This window comes from Rhea americana, unplaced genomic scaffold (genome assembly GCF_003343005.1).
Source record: "Rhea americana isolate MKP2758 unplaced genomic scaffold, rheAme1 scaffold_1, whole genome shotgun sequence".
Taxonomy (NCBI): Eukaryota; Metazoa; Chordata; class Aves; order Rheiformes; family Rheidae; genus Rhea; species Rhea americana.
The window spans coordinates 7,631,545-7,647,570 of NW_028185038.1; the positions used below are offsets into that span (position 1 = coordinate 7,631,545).

Sequence of the window (16,026 nt, forward strand, 5' to 3'; positions counted from 1 at the left end):
GTAGTTTTAATGTGAAAAAACTACTACTACTTCTGTTTCCAAAAGATAGAACAAACGTATCATTATGCCTTGCTTATCTCCTTTTGGTTTAGTTTGTCTACTGTTTTAGTGAGAGAGTATTAATTTTGTAATTAATAGAGTTCTAGAACTGTTTTTTTTCTCCAAAAACATCTAATAGTCTGTATGAAAACTTTCTTGTTGGATTTTATAACTGATTTATTCATTGTCTTCAGAATACTTTTCTGTGGCAATAACTAGAGGTTGATTCATTGTCCAAAAATGCAAAAAAAGAAGGGAAAGGCTGCATGTAATGCAACTCTCATGAGGCACTAGTTATGAAACAGTAAAGCTTAGTCTGTCTGCCACTTAAGTTTTACCGGGAAGGATAATAATAATATTCTATAATAGTAATAACTAAAATAATAACAAGGCAAGGCATAACATAAGTATACTTGTTCCACAATTTCCAGGTAGACCTCCTTATGAAAGGTGGAAGTAAAGTTTTGTCTTTTTCTGTTAACAGCCTAAAATGACTCTGTGAATTCAGTGGAATAAATGGCGTCCAAAGTAACTGATGCTATAGTCTGGTACCAGAAAAAGGTAAGCTTTCCAGTTGTTACGGGTGGTGACTGTAAAACTGATGGTGGAGGAAAAGAGTGGGATTACTGGGTGTTACATATAAAGTATATGTATGAAGTACTTCTAGCTATAAAATACCACTGTATTATTGGCTAGGATAGTATGAGAGTTAGTAGCTTCAAACTTTTATTCCAGAACTAGATAAGTAGTTAGTAACTGTATTTTATGGAAGTGAATAGCTGTTGCTGTATTTTGAAAACTCCTTGCCCATTTGGCAACTTGTAGTGAGAGAAAATGAAAGAAACTTTCTTTCTCAACGAAATACTGATCAATGTACAAGAGAATGTTTTTTGTGTAGCACATTACTGACTTGTTGTATTTCAGCATTTTTCAGACTTGAGTAGAAGAGGAGCAGAAGGCCAGGTAGAAAGTTAGGAGTTAGAACATAATTTCTGACAGTATCTAATCCAAATACAAAACAGGGTCTTAGTATGGTGTGGTGCTTTTAATGGTTGAACCTGATTAAAAAAAAATACAAGTGGGGTGGGGGAGGAAAGAAAAGAAAGGTCTCATTAGGAGATATACAGTTAAAAATCTCATGATACAGTAATCTTTTGAGTCACATTTATACATAGGAAAGTTTTTTTTTTTTTTTTTTTTTTTTTTTTTTTTTTTCCAAGCCATGAATGACACTTATGTGAATTTGCTGACACCACTTTTCTGGGTGCAGCAGTCTGTACTGTCTTGAAGTATCTTTACTATTTTGGCAGCTTCAAATTGTCATATTTTCTTGACATTAGTATTCCAGTTTGCTTATTCAGTTAAATTGTTTTTTGAAAGCTGAACAATTTGCTAAATTTTGAGGTTTCCTTTTTTTATGAAAATATAAACAAAACTCCCTTCCCCGCCCCGCCGACCTTCTCCCCCTCTCGCCCTGTAGATTCACTTTTAAGTGATTATTGTTTCCCTGTTCTCTTTTTTTGAGAGTATACAGCCTGTCGTTATGAGACAATAACAGCAGTCTTCAAACCAAAAAGATTTGGTTAACTTCTAGTTTAAACAGCTAATTTCCAAAAATATAGCAACACTGTTATGCTGTATTGAGCTCTTTAAAATTGTGAATTAAAAATGCAGTTGAAAAAGAAGGAAAATGAATTTTGCTGACTAAATTTATACTGAACATTCAAATAGGTATTAAAAAAAGGAAAATTATTCAGAGTTTAATGAAGACAGTTTTGTTGGTTTTATACTCTGTTCTCTGGATGTTCCCTCATTAAAGCTTTTCAAAAAGTATTTTTGAAATACATATATAAAAGGAGGATTAAAGGCTGTCCTAGTGGCCAAGCCACTATGTTCTTGCCAATACCTAGCATCTCTTTAATGGCCTAATGTGGACTGTAAGTATGAACTATCTAATATATTACACTCAAGAAAACTGTCAAAAACTGAATTGCTGAACTTCTTAAATAACAACATTTAGGAAATGCTGTTGTATGGCTTTCCTTCTCTAGTTCATTTATTCTTTTCAGGGCATACCTATGTAGTCCTAATTACATGATAGTGTACTATTTTTCCTGCTGATTGAGTCCATAAGGCAATCGTGTGCAGTGGAACTATACTGCAGATGTAGTTGCTACTTTTGGAGCTGTTTCTTGATTGCTCATACGGTTTTTATAAAGGTTTGGAGGATAACTTGGAAGAAGATTTAGCAAACCAAAATTCAGTGTGTGATTTTATAAAAAGGGAAGGTGGTAATTATTTATAAAAACTCTTAAATTGATTTTACCCACTCCTACACTCTCACAGATTTCATTCACTCACACTCTTGAGGTGATAGTGCTTGCAGGCACTGAGTCGTATGTGTAAGCAATCTGGCCAGGATCATTTGTGTGCAATGCAAAAAATGCTGTCAGATCCTCACCATGTCTCTGAGATGGTTCTTGATTAGTGGCGATGAATTAGCATTGAGAAGATCTTTTATGTCATTTAACTTTATATAAAAAGTTGATAGTTGTTGTGGTATGGTCTTTTGATGCAAATGAGTCCAAAGCAGCCTCTGTAAATCTTGGGCAAAGTTGCTGCTTGTTGTCTGTTTTTCCTGATTTGTTTGAAATAACTGTCTGTTTTCCTGTTAGGCAAACAGGAAAAGAAATGCCATATGTGATATGCTGCAACTTTCTATCCTCCTGACGCTAGAATGCAGGATCTTCTGCTGATGAGTCACTGCACTGTGGTCTTATGTAGGGCAGACCTGGTCTTGATATAAACAAAACATTCCTTAACTTTACTGTGAGAAGCAGTGCTCTGGGAATAGTGTTCTTCATTATCAATAAAGGTCATATTCCTGTTCTGCTGTTCTTTTCAGTGCTTTCACACACATATTTTTGCTTATATTTTATTTATACCAACATCAGTGTTTCTGATACAAGTCTCTGCAGGCTATTACAGAAGTCTGCTCAGCTGGAAATTGCTTGTTGCCTTTATAGCTAGGAATTGTAATGGCTGCTGTTACTTCATGAAGTGGCTGGGCTATCTTCAGGGGAGGTAAGATCTTGCTTATAGTAGACATCAATGTTTTCTATGGTCTGGACAAGATTTAGTCACAAATCGATTACCTGTGTCCAGAAATTGTCATCAATGCACTCTAGAAACCTCCTGGATTGCTTGTGCCTTGCTCTATGACGTTTTTTATATTTCTTTTTATATTTAATGAAAAAAATTAGGCAACTGAGCAAAGCAATTGAACACTTGCAACTCTACTTGTATGGTGTTTGCAAACACCAAGCACTTGCATGACTCATGCTATTGTCTGAAATGGAGCTCCTCGCAGGAGGAGGATGATTTAGTAATGTGTTTAATTGTTTAAAAGGTCAGACTTTTTTATTATGTAAACTTGTCTTTTGTTTTTGCAATAGGTTTACTCCATTTGTAGTGCAAAGGAACTCGTTTACTCTCTTGTTAATGCTATAGCTGGTTTTAAGTTGTTTCAAGTTGGATTTTAGGATTTCACGTAGTGTTTTGTAACAGATTGTTATTTGAGATGTAAGACTGCATGGATATAGCTTTACTGCTTCCAGTGATAGCTTGTGTTTCCAAAGTGCTTTGGAAACTTTCGTAAGGCATGAAATCTGAACGGCTAACTACTACTAGATTTAAGTTGACTCTGTGCAGAGCAATATAAAATACTGTGTTGGATCATAGAATGGTAAGGTTGGTGTTTCTGGTCCTGGACGCAGGGGAGTGCAATACTGAACTGTTTGTGCCTGTCCATGAGGTCAGGCAGGGTTTGCTACCTTGCTGTCAAGGCTTGCCTGTTGCATGGGGGTTCTCGCAGCAAGAGGGTGTGCCACACGTGTCTGTCTTGCCATTCTCTAGAATGCTTTCTTTCGTCTTAGATAGAAAACAAGTATTTACATGTATGTAATTTCTTAATAAATATCCTTAGGACGATGTGTGTTTATTGGAATACTGAACTTGCTTTGAAAAATGTGCTTGATAAATTTTATGGAAAAAACATTATAATGTTTCTGGTAAGGGAGGTAAGAGGAGTCTTGCTGCCTCTGGCAGGCTCTGGGACCCAGAGTTCTCTCTGTGGTTGGCTGGTGGATGTGGCTGCTGCTGTCCTGTTTGCAGGTTCAACTGGTAGGGAAGCTGAGTGCATGTCCCAGAGGCATGCACACCCATGCACAGAGGCTAACACAGGCAGCTATACAGATTGCCACAGGTAAGGTGCTGCCTTTAGCAACACTTAAGACACCACAAGAACTTATATAAAATACAAGCTTAGGTGGCCGGGTCCCCTACCTCCTGTCTGGGTGGTAAAGATTGAAGTTCACTCGAGAAAGCATACAGGCCCTTCATCTGTAGTTCACAAGCACATGTGCATTTGCAGATCCCTTGAACAACAGCACGGCCCCTCTGTCTGCTGTTGCTGCTCAAACACCGAGCCACCCTGCCTGCTATGTGGGCCTTCTACTTGACTGTTAGTGCAGCTTGTTGTGCTCTAGCAAATGGATGCATGCATGCTTCTCTTAAGCACCCTTGCTGTTGTGGATCCCTTGAATATCAGCATGGCCCCTCAGTCTGATATCTCTAGGCCCGTTACTCACTATCCCGGATTCTGGGCCCCTAGCCCAGTATATGCACCTTCTACTCACTAACTTGTCCAGCTGGCCTTTTGCTAGCAAATTAAACCCATGCACCCATGTGCACCAGGGTAGGGAAAAAATACAAGCACTCTGGTCCATCCTGGAGCTGTTGTGCAGGCATACAGGCACTACGACCTGTTGTTCATGCTGTAGCTGCTATCCTTGAGGTCCTGTCTTCACTCAACCCAGACCTCCAGTAGCCCCAGGGCCCCTTCAGGAGCTGATGCTAAGGTCATCAGCTGCTTCAGTTGCTGGTACTGAGACTCCCCCTCACCCCAGTTGCTGGCATCACACACACAGGGGCTCCTGTTGCCTGAGGTCTTGATTCCAGCTGCTGGTCCAAATTCACTCACTCTTGTCTCCAGTTGCTGCCACCTAGTCCTTACAGCACTTATATGCAGAATAGAGTGTGAGATTACACGGATATTTAAGAAAAGATTTAATAAGAAGATAGGATGGACTGCAGTGATCTGTTTGATCAGATAAGTGTGCTGATTGTCACTGCTTATGTGCGACTGGTCCCTTTTATGCCTCCTCCTCTTTATTCCCCCCTATCTGTTTCTCTCTGATGTTCTTCCCCTAGATATTCCTTAGGAAGCTTTGCATAGTCCCACAAGCCCTACTCTTATCTAAAAATCCTCATGTTTGTCTTTTTTTCCTCCTCTTGTCTTTACAAATTCCCGTCTGCCATGTCTGCAGTTTCTTAATGGCTCATTAGTTAGTGCCTGAACGATTTGCTGATTTGCTCTTTGTTATTCCATATCCGTTCCTTGTTTACCAGGTTGGTGTGTCTGTGTCTTGTTTGTTGCTTCCTCCTTTACTTGTTGTCCCCTTTGCACTGAAAATATCCCTGAACAGATATCCTTAAAATTGCAGAGACTCTCACATTCCACATATACTTACACTTTCCAGGGAATAATAAAACAATTATTTTAAACTGACTATTCAGTTTCTTTAATTAAAACAATGTTTTATTAAAACAATGTTTTATTATTTTTATCTAAACAAACAATTATTTTTATCTAAAACATTGTACAATAATCTAAAACTTTTTGCAATAATTTCTTACAATACTTTCAAGTTTCACAGATGTGAAGGTGTGCAATTTTTGGTCTGATTTTCCAAGTTGGTGACTATAGGATGAAACAAGAAACTTACCGTAACATATCAGTTAACTTTGCCAAAGCAGCTTTACAGAGTTTTGGGTAGCTCTTAGATATTGCTACTAAAGGGCACAATAAAACTAATAATGTTTTCTTTCTCATTGTTTTAAAGGGCAAATTGAAATTACACTAATTGCATTGTTTTAAGATCTGAAATATTCTGTGTTTTCCAGCTCATTAGTCTAAGATTATACTTGCCAAGTTAACAAAGAAACAGGAAAAAATCAGTTTTCTTAGAACACCTGACTTCTTTGTTGGTATTGTATTCACGTGATGCACTGGTAATGCTGGCACCAAAACAGTTTTTGCCAGATGGTCTAGGTTGTGTGGCTACATCACTTAAGACTCTGGATGCTGAAACTATATTAGCTCAAAAAGGTCAGTCTTCAAGTGCCAAAACACCATAGTTATTGGAGCTGACTTTTTTTGAAAGCACAGAGAAGTGATTATTTTATATTTAGAATAGTTTCATTCCATGTAGTGCTGAAATTGGGTAGAGAAGTTTTCAGCCAACCAAATAGTTGATGCTATCTTCAGCACTTTGATTCAATGARACAGAGCTCAAATTACAGGAGCAATCTTGTGCAGTAGATTCAAAATCCCTGAAAACCGGGAGAATGGCTGAAAGGAGCAGTCCTGCCTTTTGTCTGGCTGTTGGCTCCCCTGCCTGCCTTGCTTTGCATGGTCATTCAAGCCTCTGCCTGGTGAATTTGTTCAGGGAACTAAAGTAAGGCTATGGTTCGATAAAGAATGAATCTATGTAAGAGATGGAGGGAGAAGAGAGGTGTGAAAGAAAATCCCTGGGTTGGTAGTAATGATTCTTGAATTGGTTCTTTGTGGAACAGTACCCAAGTGTTTTCTTTTCTTTCCCCGAGTGATCTATTTTCTCTTGCAATCACACAGATGGATGTACTGGCACATGGGAAGGGTGCCAAGGGAAGTAGAAATGATCCAGGGGCAAAAGGGCAGTGCTAATTTAAAATAATTGTGGAAGTGCGGGTGGGGTTGTTGAGTTTTCAGTAGTCTACATGGAATGATACTGAATAATCAGGGTGCTGGAGTGCTTTTATTTTTCCCAGTTATTTCTAGAGGCTGGTTTATTTTGTGCAAATATGTAACTGTAAAGAAAATAGTATTACAGAGATCTTAAATCTTTCATGTTTGAAGCATACCTGGGCTGCATTAACAATAGCGTACCAGCAGGTCAAGGACAGCAATTGTTCTCCGTTCAGCACTTGTAAGACCACGTCTAGAGTGCCCWGTCCAGCTGTAGGCTGTCAGGACAAGAGAGACATTGACGTTTTTTGGCAAGTCTAGTAGAAGGCCTCCAAGATTATTATGGGGCTGAAGCATGTAATGTACAAAGAGTGAGATGTGGGTTTCTTCAGCCTTATGAAGAGAAGGCAAAGGGGAGGTCTTACAGTAAGCTGTCACAACTACTCAGTGGGTGTAGAGAGGACAGGCTCATGCTCTTCTCAGAGATGCGCAGAGATAGGATGAGAGGCAACAAATTGGAACATGGAGAAATTCTGATTAGATATAATGAAAAAAAAATGTTTACTGTGAGGGTTGCCAAGTGCTAGGACAGGAGCCCAGAGAGGTGGTGAAATCTCCAGTCTTTGGAGATGTTTAGAGCTCAACGGAGCAGTCCCTGAGCAGCCTGCTGTGATGGGACATGCTTTGAGTGGGAGGTTGGATTTTATCACTTCCAGAGGTTCCCTACAGGATTTTGTAGTAACTTCAGTATGAAATTAGACAGTGTGAACATATTGTGACCAATCATGGTGTCAGTTCATAACAGAGAAGAAATGGATGGAATCTTGTTCAATTTCTGCTTTGTTTTTGATTCTGTTCTGTTGTCCATTTAAGCCAAATAAATGGTATCTAAATTGGGCCTAGTCAGAATGTATCATTAGGAAATGGCTCAGGGTARATGTTGGTTATTCCTTTACTCTCATTTGGTATAGACTGTAAACTGGTTCTGACTATTCTTATGCATATAATTTTCCTTTACATTTAATTTTGAGGAAAAAAAAGTTGACTTATGTTTTTAGTAGATATACTAAATCTGTAAACCATTACTCAGGGCAATGAATAAGGCTGATTTAAGTTAAGAAGCATTAATCTCAAATGACTAGGAGAAAAATATTAATACAGAGTAAATAAATGTTTAATTATTTCTTTCTTTGAAATAAGCTTTGATAAAATTACTGTTCTGTGAAATGGCTCTAAGTTCAGTTCTGTTGCAGTTATTGCTAGAATTTAAGCAGTTTGTTAGTAATTCAAACATCGTCAAGAATTAAACTTTTAAAGGGGTGTTTAAATTATTTTGTTTTACTCAGAATATTTGGTTTCATCTCTCCTCCTGGAAGTGAGTGGAGAGAAGGGAGGGAAATCCTAAAATTTTGTAGTTATCAGAAGTAATTATTCAGGAGTCCTAAATCCAGAGCTCTGCTCAATAGGATATGCAGATTTGATCTGTTCCACTTCCCTTCTCCATTTGACTAAAAGTTACTAAACTCTTCCTCATTAGCAGACAGTGTGTTAGTATTGTTTAGCAATTTACATCTCTGGTTTATGAGGTAAGTTTTTATCCTTATCAACATATCTGCCATGACTCCACCAAGATCTTGAAAATGAAAAACATCTTAGAAAAAGATTCATCCAGATAGTAGAAATCAGCTTCAACACAGGCAATTATGCTGCTGTACTACTAGATTAGTTCCTGTAGGAAAAAAAAAGGGATGTAAAATAACTTTAATCCTTTTCCATTATTTGAGAAAAAGAGAAGAGATTTTTCTGATATATAAAAGTGTATACTTCAACATAAACTAAATATGAAGCAGTTTTAAAGGTATTTCTAAGATAAATATTATAGTATATATGTGTGYGTATTTTAATATTAAAATATGTTGATACATAAGTTCATACTTTTTTTTGAAGACTGGGTCGAAAAAATTAAAGCATTTGGCTAATATGTTAATAGTAGGCATTTTAAATAAGGTATTAAAAGTTAATTTGCTCAGGAGAAGATTCAAGTAAGCAACTTTATTTTTTATTCAACATGCTTTGTATTTCGTATCTTTTATAGTGTCGTACTATTGTGATATTACCAGTACATGTGTTTAAATGTTTTAAAGAGCTAAACTTAACATGCGTTTTTCATTATGGATAAACATTAATGTTTTAAGATTAGCAGGAAATACTATGTATCCTTAGGATTATAATCTTTGTTATTCTACTTTGACATTAATTATAGATGTCTCCTGAAATATTGATCAATTCCATTAGAATCAAAAGGCTTTGTGAGTATTGGGCTACACGTTGATACCATCACTACATTAACTTAAAGTGAATATCAGTGTCATTCACAAAGCTCAAATTCAGTCTTGATGCGCATATGGCCTATTGATAGCTTGTTATAAAAAAGACACTGGGAAGAAAAAGCATGTAGTGCAGAGACCCTGAGAATAGGGCTTTATTTGAAATTAGAATTGGCTGTGTTTCAATAGTTTAACATTTTACTTATGCTAATTGCTATTAGATGTTATAAAAACAGACAGCAAAGGTGCCAACCAAATTTCAGATACATAAACTAATGTAATGATATGTTTTCTGAAATCTTTGGGAAGAAATAAGTGGTTTTGTTTTAGATCACTTCAAAGTGTATATTTTATCTCTTAAAAATAGAAAATGTAATTAAACTGGGCTTCAGAGTGATCTCAATTTTATCTTTCAGTGAAGAGCTAGTTTTACTGGGTGAGTGTAGTTTMTTTTTGTGAAAAAGAGAGAAAGGAAAATGTGTTGATCATATCTGTCTTGTTGGTTGTGCTAGCAGAATAATGGCTCAATACTTCACATAGTGAAGTTACTTCTGGATACTTTTCTAAATGGTCTAACTCTATAGCTTAATATCCCATGCCAAGTCACGTACAGTTTAACAAAATTTTCTGGAAGTTAACTAGTTGTGAGGAAATCAATCTTTTTTTTTTTTTTTTTTTTCCTAGAAAATCTATTTATAAAATTACTCCTACTTAATTCAGGATGCTAAACCTCCAAGTCCATTGTTGCTTTTTAAACTTACGCAACCTTCTTCTGCTCACAGAAAGTAGTACAATTTAAAATGTAAGCATTTAGCTCATGCTGGCTATCCTGTTTCTGAGAAATAGGTTTGAAAGTTATATGTGTATAGAGTTATAATGAATCCAATGGATTATGATATTTTTAATAAATTTCCRTAGTAAGACCATTTTTAGAGAATTGGAATAGTAGGATATTATGTATTTTCCCATTTACATCGTTCCAAATGGCAAATGGTGTGGCTGTGTGTGTGTATGTATGTATATGTGTGTATATATATATATATATATTCTTGCATATAATCTTAAACCCATTCCAAATTACTAGGATAATTTGGAAATTCTGACTTCAAACTGATGAACGTATCTAAGTAACCGGATATATTTTCAATTTAAATTTAACCAATAAAACTAAGTGTCACAAACGACGTGTAGATTTTTTTGAATCAGTGTTCTTGTGTTGCTTGTTACAAACTTGTTCTTCAGGTTGAAGAAGTTTTCGGGCTTATGTAGCCTATACTACTAGGTAGTCCCTGAAGCAGGGCCTTTCCTCTGAAGGACATCAAATAACTCATCTGTTCTTAATTACGATGCTAGTTTTTAAATTTTTTTTCAAGTTATAGCTACCATGCTGTTGTGCCATCAACATGGCTAGGTGAAACTGTCAACTAGCCATCTATGTTTCTGCTTTTCCTAAAATAACATTTTGCCATTTTGAAAGTAAGCTGGGGTTTTAAACTTTGTGTGTAGTTCTCTATATACTGAACACTGTAATAGCTACATGCAGAAGAGTTACTAGTTTTGGAAATGTATGAAGGAACCAAATGCCTTTGTCATCTTTACTAAGTGTTTGTTGAGGCAAGGCATCTTAATAAACATATTAGAGGTAGCAGATTTGGATAGGATGGATAGAATCTTATTTATTGCTGCACACTGTATATTTGAAAGTTGGAYAGTTCTTCAATTGTTGTATTTTGTACTTAAATTTTTGAAGAATGCTGCAAAACTTGCAGCTATAAAAGAAGAGAATGGGGATGGAGCTGGTAGGTTCAGGAATAGCTCAGTATTTGAGTTGACTTGGGCCTTCATATTAAATTAAGGGTTCCAGACACTGGAAGCTAGAGCACTTCTGGAGTCCTGGGAATACCTCTGCATTAAGGGAAATCTAGTTTAGATTAGGCTTTGTGTATATTTAAATRCTTAATGGTGGAAGCCTGAAAGTCTTATCTCTAGAAGCTTATTCTCACATTTTATTTGCCTTTAGAGCTTAATTTCTTTTGTACTGTTAGCAATTTTTCTTTTCAGTGTCCTACAGGTATGTACAATTTCAAAGAATTACAAAATAATAAAGAGCCAGAGCCTGTATATAAACATTTTGACAATTAAATATTTAGATTTGACATGAAAAATAGTTTAGGTGTAAACAGTTGTAAATCAAAACTCTTCGAAGATGGAGTTGACCGGTGCTTTCAATAATTTAAGACTGGGAAGGTTTGCTAGGATTAATTTACCTTCTTGAATTCATTCAAGAATTACATTATCAAATGTAATTCATACTTGTGCCATTTTTCGGTTCTTTAACATGTTCGTTTTGTCTTCTCTGCTGATTATTATATGATAGAGCTTAACTTGTTGTCACTCCAAAGCTCTTTTCAATGAATTCTGCAACACATGTATTTTACAAGACATACCTGCGTTTTCCTGACCTAAGGTAGCAAAAGAAGAAATTGAACACCTAACAATGTTTTTTACTTGCTTTTTCCTACTAGTAACATTGGTTCTACGTATTTTTTGTTTAGCGTGGGAAGCAAAACATGCCAGTGTGCTGTTTTACAATGATGCATTTGTTTGCATGCATTTTCTTCCAATRTGCTTGCAAGAGACGTGTAGATGCCTGTGGAGATTACAAAAAGGGAAATTGAATATCAGATCTAAATTTGATGTGCGAAGCATGGATGTTAATTCCCTAAGGTGCCTCTATGACTTTCTTTAAGCATGAAAGAGAGGATTAAAGTAGATGTATAATAATAATAAAAAAAAAAAGATCACTTCTGAGAGACTGTAATGATACTTGCTCTCTTTAGCTCTTTTCAGTTTGCAACAGTATGCATTTATTTAATAGCCCTGCATTCGGATTTTAATAATTAAAGTTGATTATGGGTGATTGACCAGATCTACTAGTCTAATAACTGAGTTGTGAAAGACCATCTTTGTTAGGTTGTCTTTGTCTCTCATTTTTACCTCCTGCTGAAATAATCGCTTTGCGGAGCAATATTAAAGGGAAAATAGGAATGCCAGAAATCCCTACTACTACTTTCTTTGCAAAGAGACAGATGCTGCTGCCTCATCTTGAAGAAAAAATAATGTTTACTGGAAAATATGTATAAGCCAGACTTAAAATTAAGCAACTTACTTGCCTCAGAAGTCTTCATTGCTTCCTGGTATTCCTTTAACAAAAAGACTATTATTTACCTAAAAGAGGAATGTTTTTTTTAAAGGCTCTTTGAACTCTGAAACAGTATGAGCTATGAATGGAATTAGAAATGTAGAGTTTGCTTTAGACTTTTATTGGCACAAAGGCTTCTGCATTTATTTCCTGTGTAATGAAGAGAGAGACAGACTTGCATCCACTTTTCTGTCTTAGTAGAAAAATCTTTTTTGGAAGTAAGGAGGGGAATATTCTGGAGTACAAAAAAGTCACTCAGGGCTCTTTTCAGTAAATTTTATGAGGGCCCAATAGTCTGTTTAAAATCTATTTACAAAAAAAGTCTGGAACAATCAAATAAAACTGTCTGGGTGGAGTGGTTGTTCAAGATGCTGACTTTTTAGTTACTGGCTGCTATCCAGATTGAGTTAGCTTTTGAACTTCCTTTTTTAATGACTTCTATTGTAGCAGGTGCTTATTTCTGCCCAATGCAGTGCCTGACTCTCACTTTTTCCACAGTCTATATTTTTTTTTTTTCAAATGCAAGATCCAAAGTATTTCATAATACTATTTTTTTTTTATTGCAAGACCAGTAGATTTTTTTCAGTACTTTAATGTAGAAGCTAGAATTTGTTTAGGAACTTACATCTTATCCATGGAGAAAATTAAAWTTGAAAGTGAATAATTCAATGTAATAACCTAATTTGGAAATAAATTTTATTTTACATTGTCATCACTTTCAATTTTAGGTAGGCATTGGGATTTTACTAATAGCAGTTTTTTTGGCAGGTCAAATTTGGAGACACAGAATATGACTAGCTTTTGTAACAAGTATGCTTGCTTACTCTGACTTCCATAGAAAGCTTACTGTATTTATGCTTTTATAAGGTCATAAGATCCTCTTTGACCAATAAACCTYTTTTTTTTTTGTTTTGTTTTGTTCCTGTTACGCATTCTAATTTGAAATTCAAGACAGAAATAAAAAGGACAAATCTGAAAAATCTTTTCTGGTTTAAGATGTGTGTACTCATGCTCAGGCCTTTAATGTCTGTTATCCTCTGAAAAGTGTAGAGAAGTCTTCTATTTCTTGCAGTGAGGTTAATTTTAAACAGGTTTGTACAGTGATTGGGGTTCCCCTTGCCTAGCCACTAARTGTATAGGCTGAGCTGGTTAGTTGTGTATTATTGTTAGGTGAATGTGTTACCCTTGTTAGGTGCATCTCTCTTGCTCTGGTGACCAGTAAGTAATCTTGCACTTCCATGGTGATACAAATAACACTTCAGGCCTCTTGCCGTTAGAGTACATGTCTGTGTACGTATGAGTAAGTGTAACTGCCGGAACAGAAAGGTTGTAAAATACCTACTGCAAAACAGATCGTTGCCAGGTATTACTAGAAACACTGTTYGTGAGTTCAAAACAATCTCAACATCTCTGCTCATTTCTTATAGTACTTGAATGTATTGCCTCGTGTTGACTTGTTCTTGTCACTTTATCTTACAGCGTAAGTTTGTGAAGCTTAAGATTGGCTTTATTTAAAATATTTGGCAGTAATAGAGTAACTTTCTTGTATAAACAATTGCACAATAGTTTCTTAAATTTATCATAGTCATCTGAAAGAGTAGAATGATGGTTATTTAACAGGACAGAACTCCCTCATCAAAATTGGGCTCAGTGCTAGGATTTTAACAAGTGCTTGCAAGATAAACCTTTAGTCTTTCCTGATCTTTATCTCTTGCTTTGGTTCTTCTCCCATAARTATATAAGTTTCCTCAATACCTTGATGAGATTAGAGCCTAGGAAAAAGCAATTCCCTGTAATTACAGGTTTTAATTAAAAACTTACTTTTAGATAAAACTAAGATTTTTAGAGAGTTTCACAAATAAATAGACTAGTGTCTTAATGACAGTGTCTTTATGAAACCTTAAGACTGAGAGCTTTTAAATAATGCCTCTTTTCTGAAAAATTAGCAGTATGATATAAAGAAAAGGTTATTAATTTTTTTGACTATATCTATGGAGTATTACTCTAGCAGTGACTTGCAGGGAAAAGTGCTGCTTCCTGATATTCTTGCTACATTTCGTGTTTTTGGCAGCTTGTAATTTAGTTGGTTACCAGCATGACCATGTTTGGCACTGTGCAATCTTAAGGAGTAAAGCTAAAGAAAATATAGCTGTGAAAGAGGGTCGAATAGAATAGGAAATACAAGAGGAGACAGAAGAGAAAACTGATGAAAATAGCTTCTTTTGTGGGATTTTCTTTAGAATTAATTGTAAAATCTGCTGCACTATTGATGCCATAGATCTATTCTTTATCAATACTGATAATGAGAGATTGCAGTCCATGTCTGAGGCTGAAGCAGGTGTGGTGTTAACGTTCTGCTAACCTGTACAAGTGCAGATAYCCAGTTCATGCAAGGAGGTTGTTGCTATCTGCTTGCTCACTTCTCCCCTTCTTTCTCGATTAATTTAGACTAGCTAGTCCAGCAGAGATGGGATGGAGAAGATGCAGATTTCTCTGTAAATGAGTCTCTTGGAGGAAATAACCTATTATCTTCTTGCTTGCCTTATTGAAGATAAATTGATTTTGTTTGATCAATTTCTCTTGAAATCTAATTCAGATTTCTTATGTTCTTAGATTGGTGCATATGATCAACAAATATGGGAAAAATCTGTAGAGCAAAGAGAAATAAAGGTAACATAGCATTTCGCTAATTGTGTTTGCTGATGTCATTTACAATGCACRTGATATTCTTTAGAACTGATAAATTGTATTTTTGGGCTATAACAAATGTAACTTGCATATTATGTCCGACTTATTTTACATAATTAATAATCTATGGTATTTAAAGTGCTACATTGTTTTCTGTACCTTGGTACAATTTCATTTTTATTTCTCATTATCTTAAAGCAAAGTTTAGTTTTTTTTAGTGTTTTTGTCCATCTTTCTCTTTTCTTTATGATGCATTCTAATTTCAGTTATCTGAGCTCTCTTTACTTTCAGTTAGTTATCCTATACTGCCAGTTTACTTTTCCTGCTTTATGATGCTGTCATTGTTTTGTACAGTTTATTAGACTGGTAAGTACTTCAGGCTTTGTTCCCYTGAACAAGCAGTTTAACAGTGGGGGGGGAGGGTTGTTTTTGTTTTTGTTTTTTGCATTTTGGTTTAACTAACAGTGCGGTCAATGTCTGACACATTGCTAAATTGTTTTGAGGGGAAAAAAATCAATCTTGTATCTAATGTTTTTTATGGATTGTATATCATGCCATGTTCCACGATGTTAAAGTTACTGTCATTAACTTTTTCTTGCAATTAACCTTTTTTCTTCCAATATCGCATACAAGAAATATGCTATTACTGCATGAGTTTAAAAGCCATTCCTAATTCTTAACATCAGTAAAATGTACATTGCTTCAGTTTTCCTTCTCCACCCTGCCCCTTCTCCGTAGTACTTAAATAGCCACATGGAATATATTAGGGAGATTTGTTTGTATTAATGTGGAAATAATAACTGACCTAATTTAAGAAGTTTTCTGACTTCTGTACAAAATCTGCAAATTAATTTTTAAATTGGAGGAGATGATAATATTTTTACCAGAAGTTCTTCTAAACTTGGATTTTTTTTTTTTTTTTT

General features: G+C 35.6%; 1 protein-coding gene across 3 annotated transcripts in view; it reads left to right on the forward strand.

Moving 5' to 3' along the window:
- The first annotated feature begins 501 nt into the window (after nucleotides 1–501).
- Nucleotides 502–16,026, forward strand: part of PHTF2 (putative homeodomain transcription factor 2) — a 59,901-nt gene continuing 44,376 nt past the window's right edge. For all 3 annotated transcript variants that reach the window (XM_085298745.1, XM_085298752.1, XM_085298759.1), the window contains exons 1-2: nucleotides 502–600; nucleotides 15,029–15,085. In XM_085298745.1, the coding sequence (XP_085154871.1) occupies nucleotides 556–600; nucleotides 15,029–15,085 (102 nt within the window). In that variant the 5' untranslated portion in view covers nucleotides 502–555. The remainder of the gene's footprint in view (nucleotides 601–15,028; nucleotides 15,086–16,026) is intronic.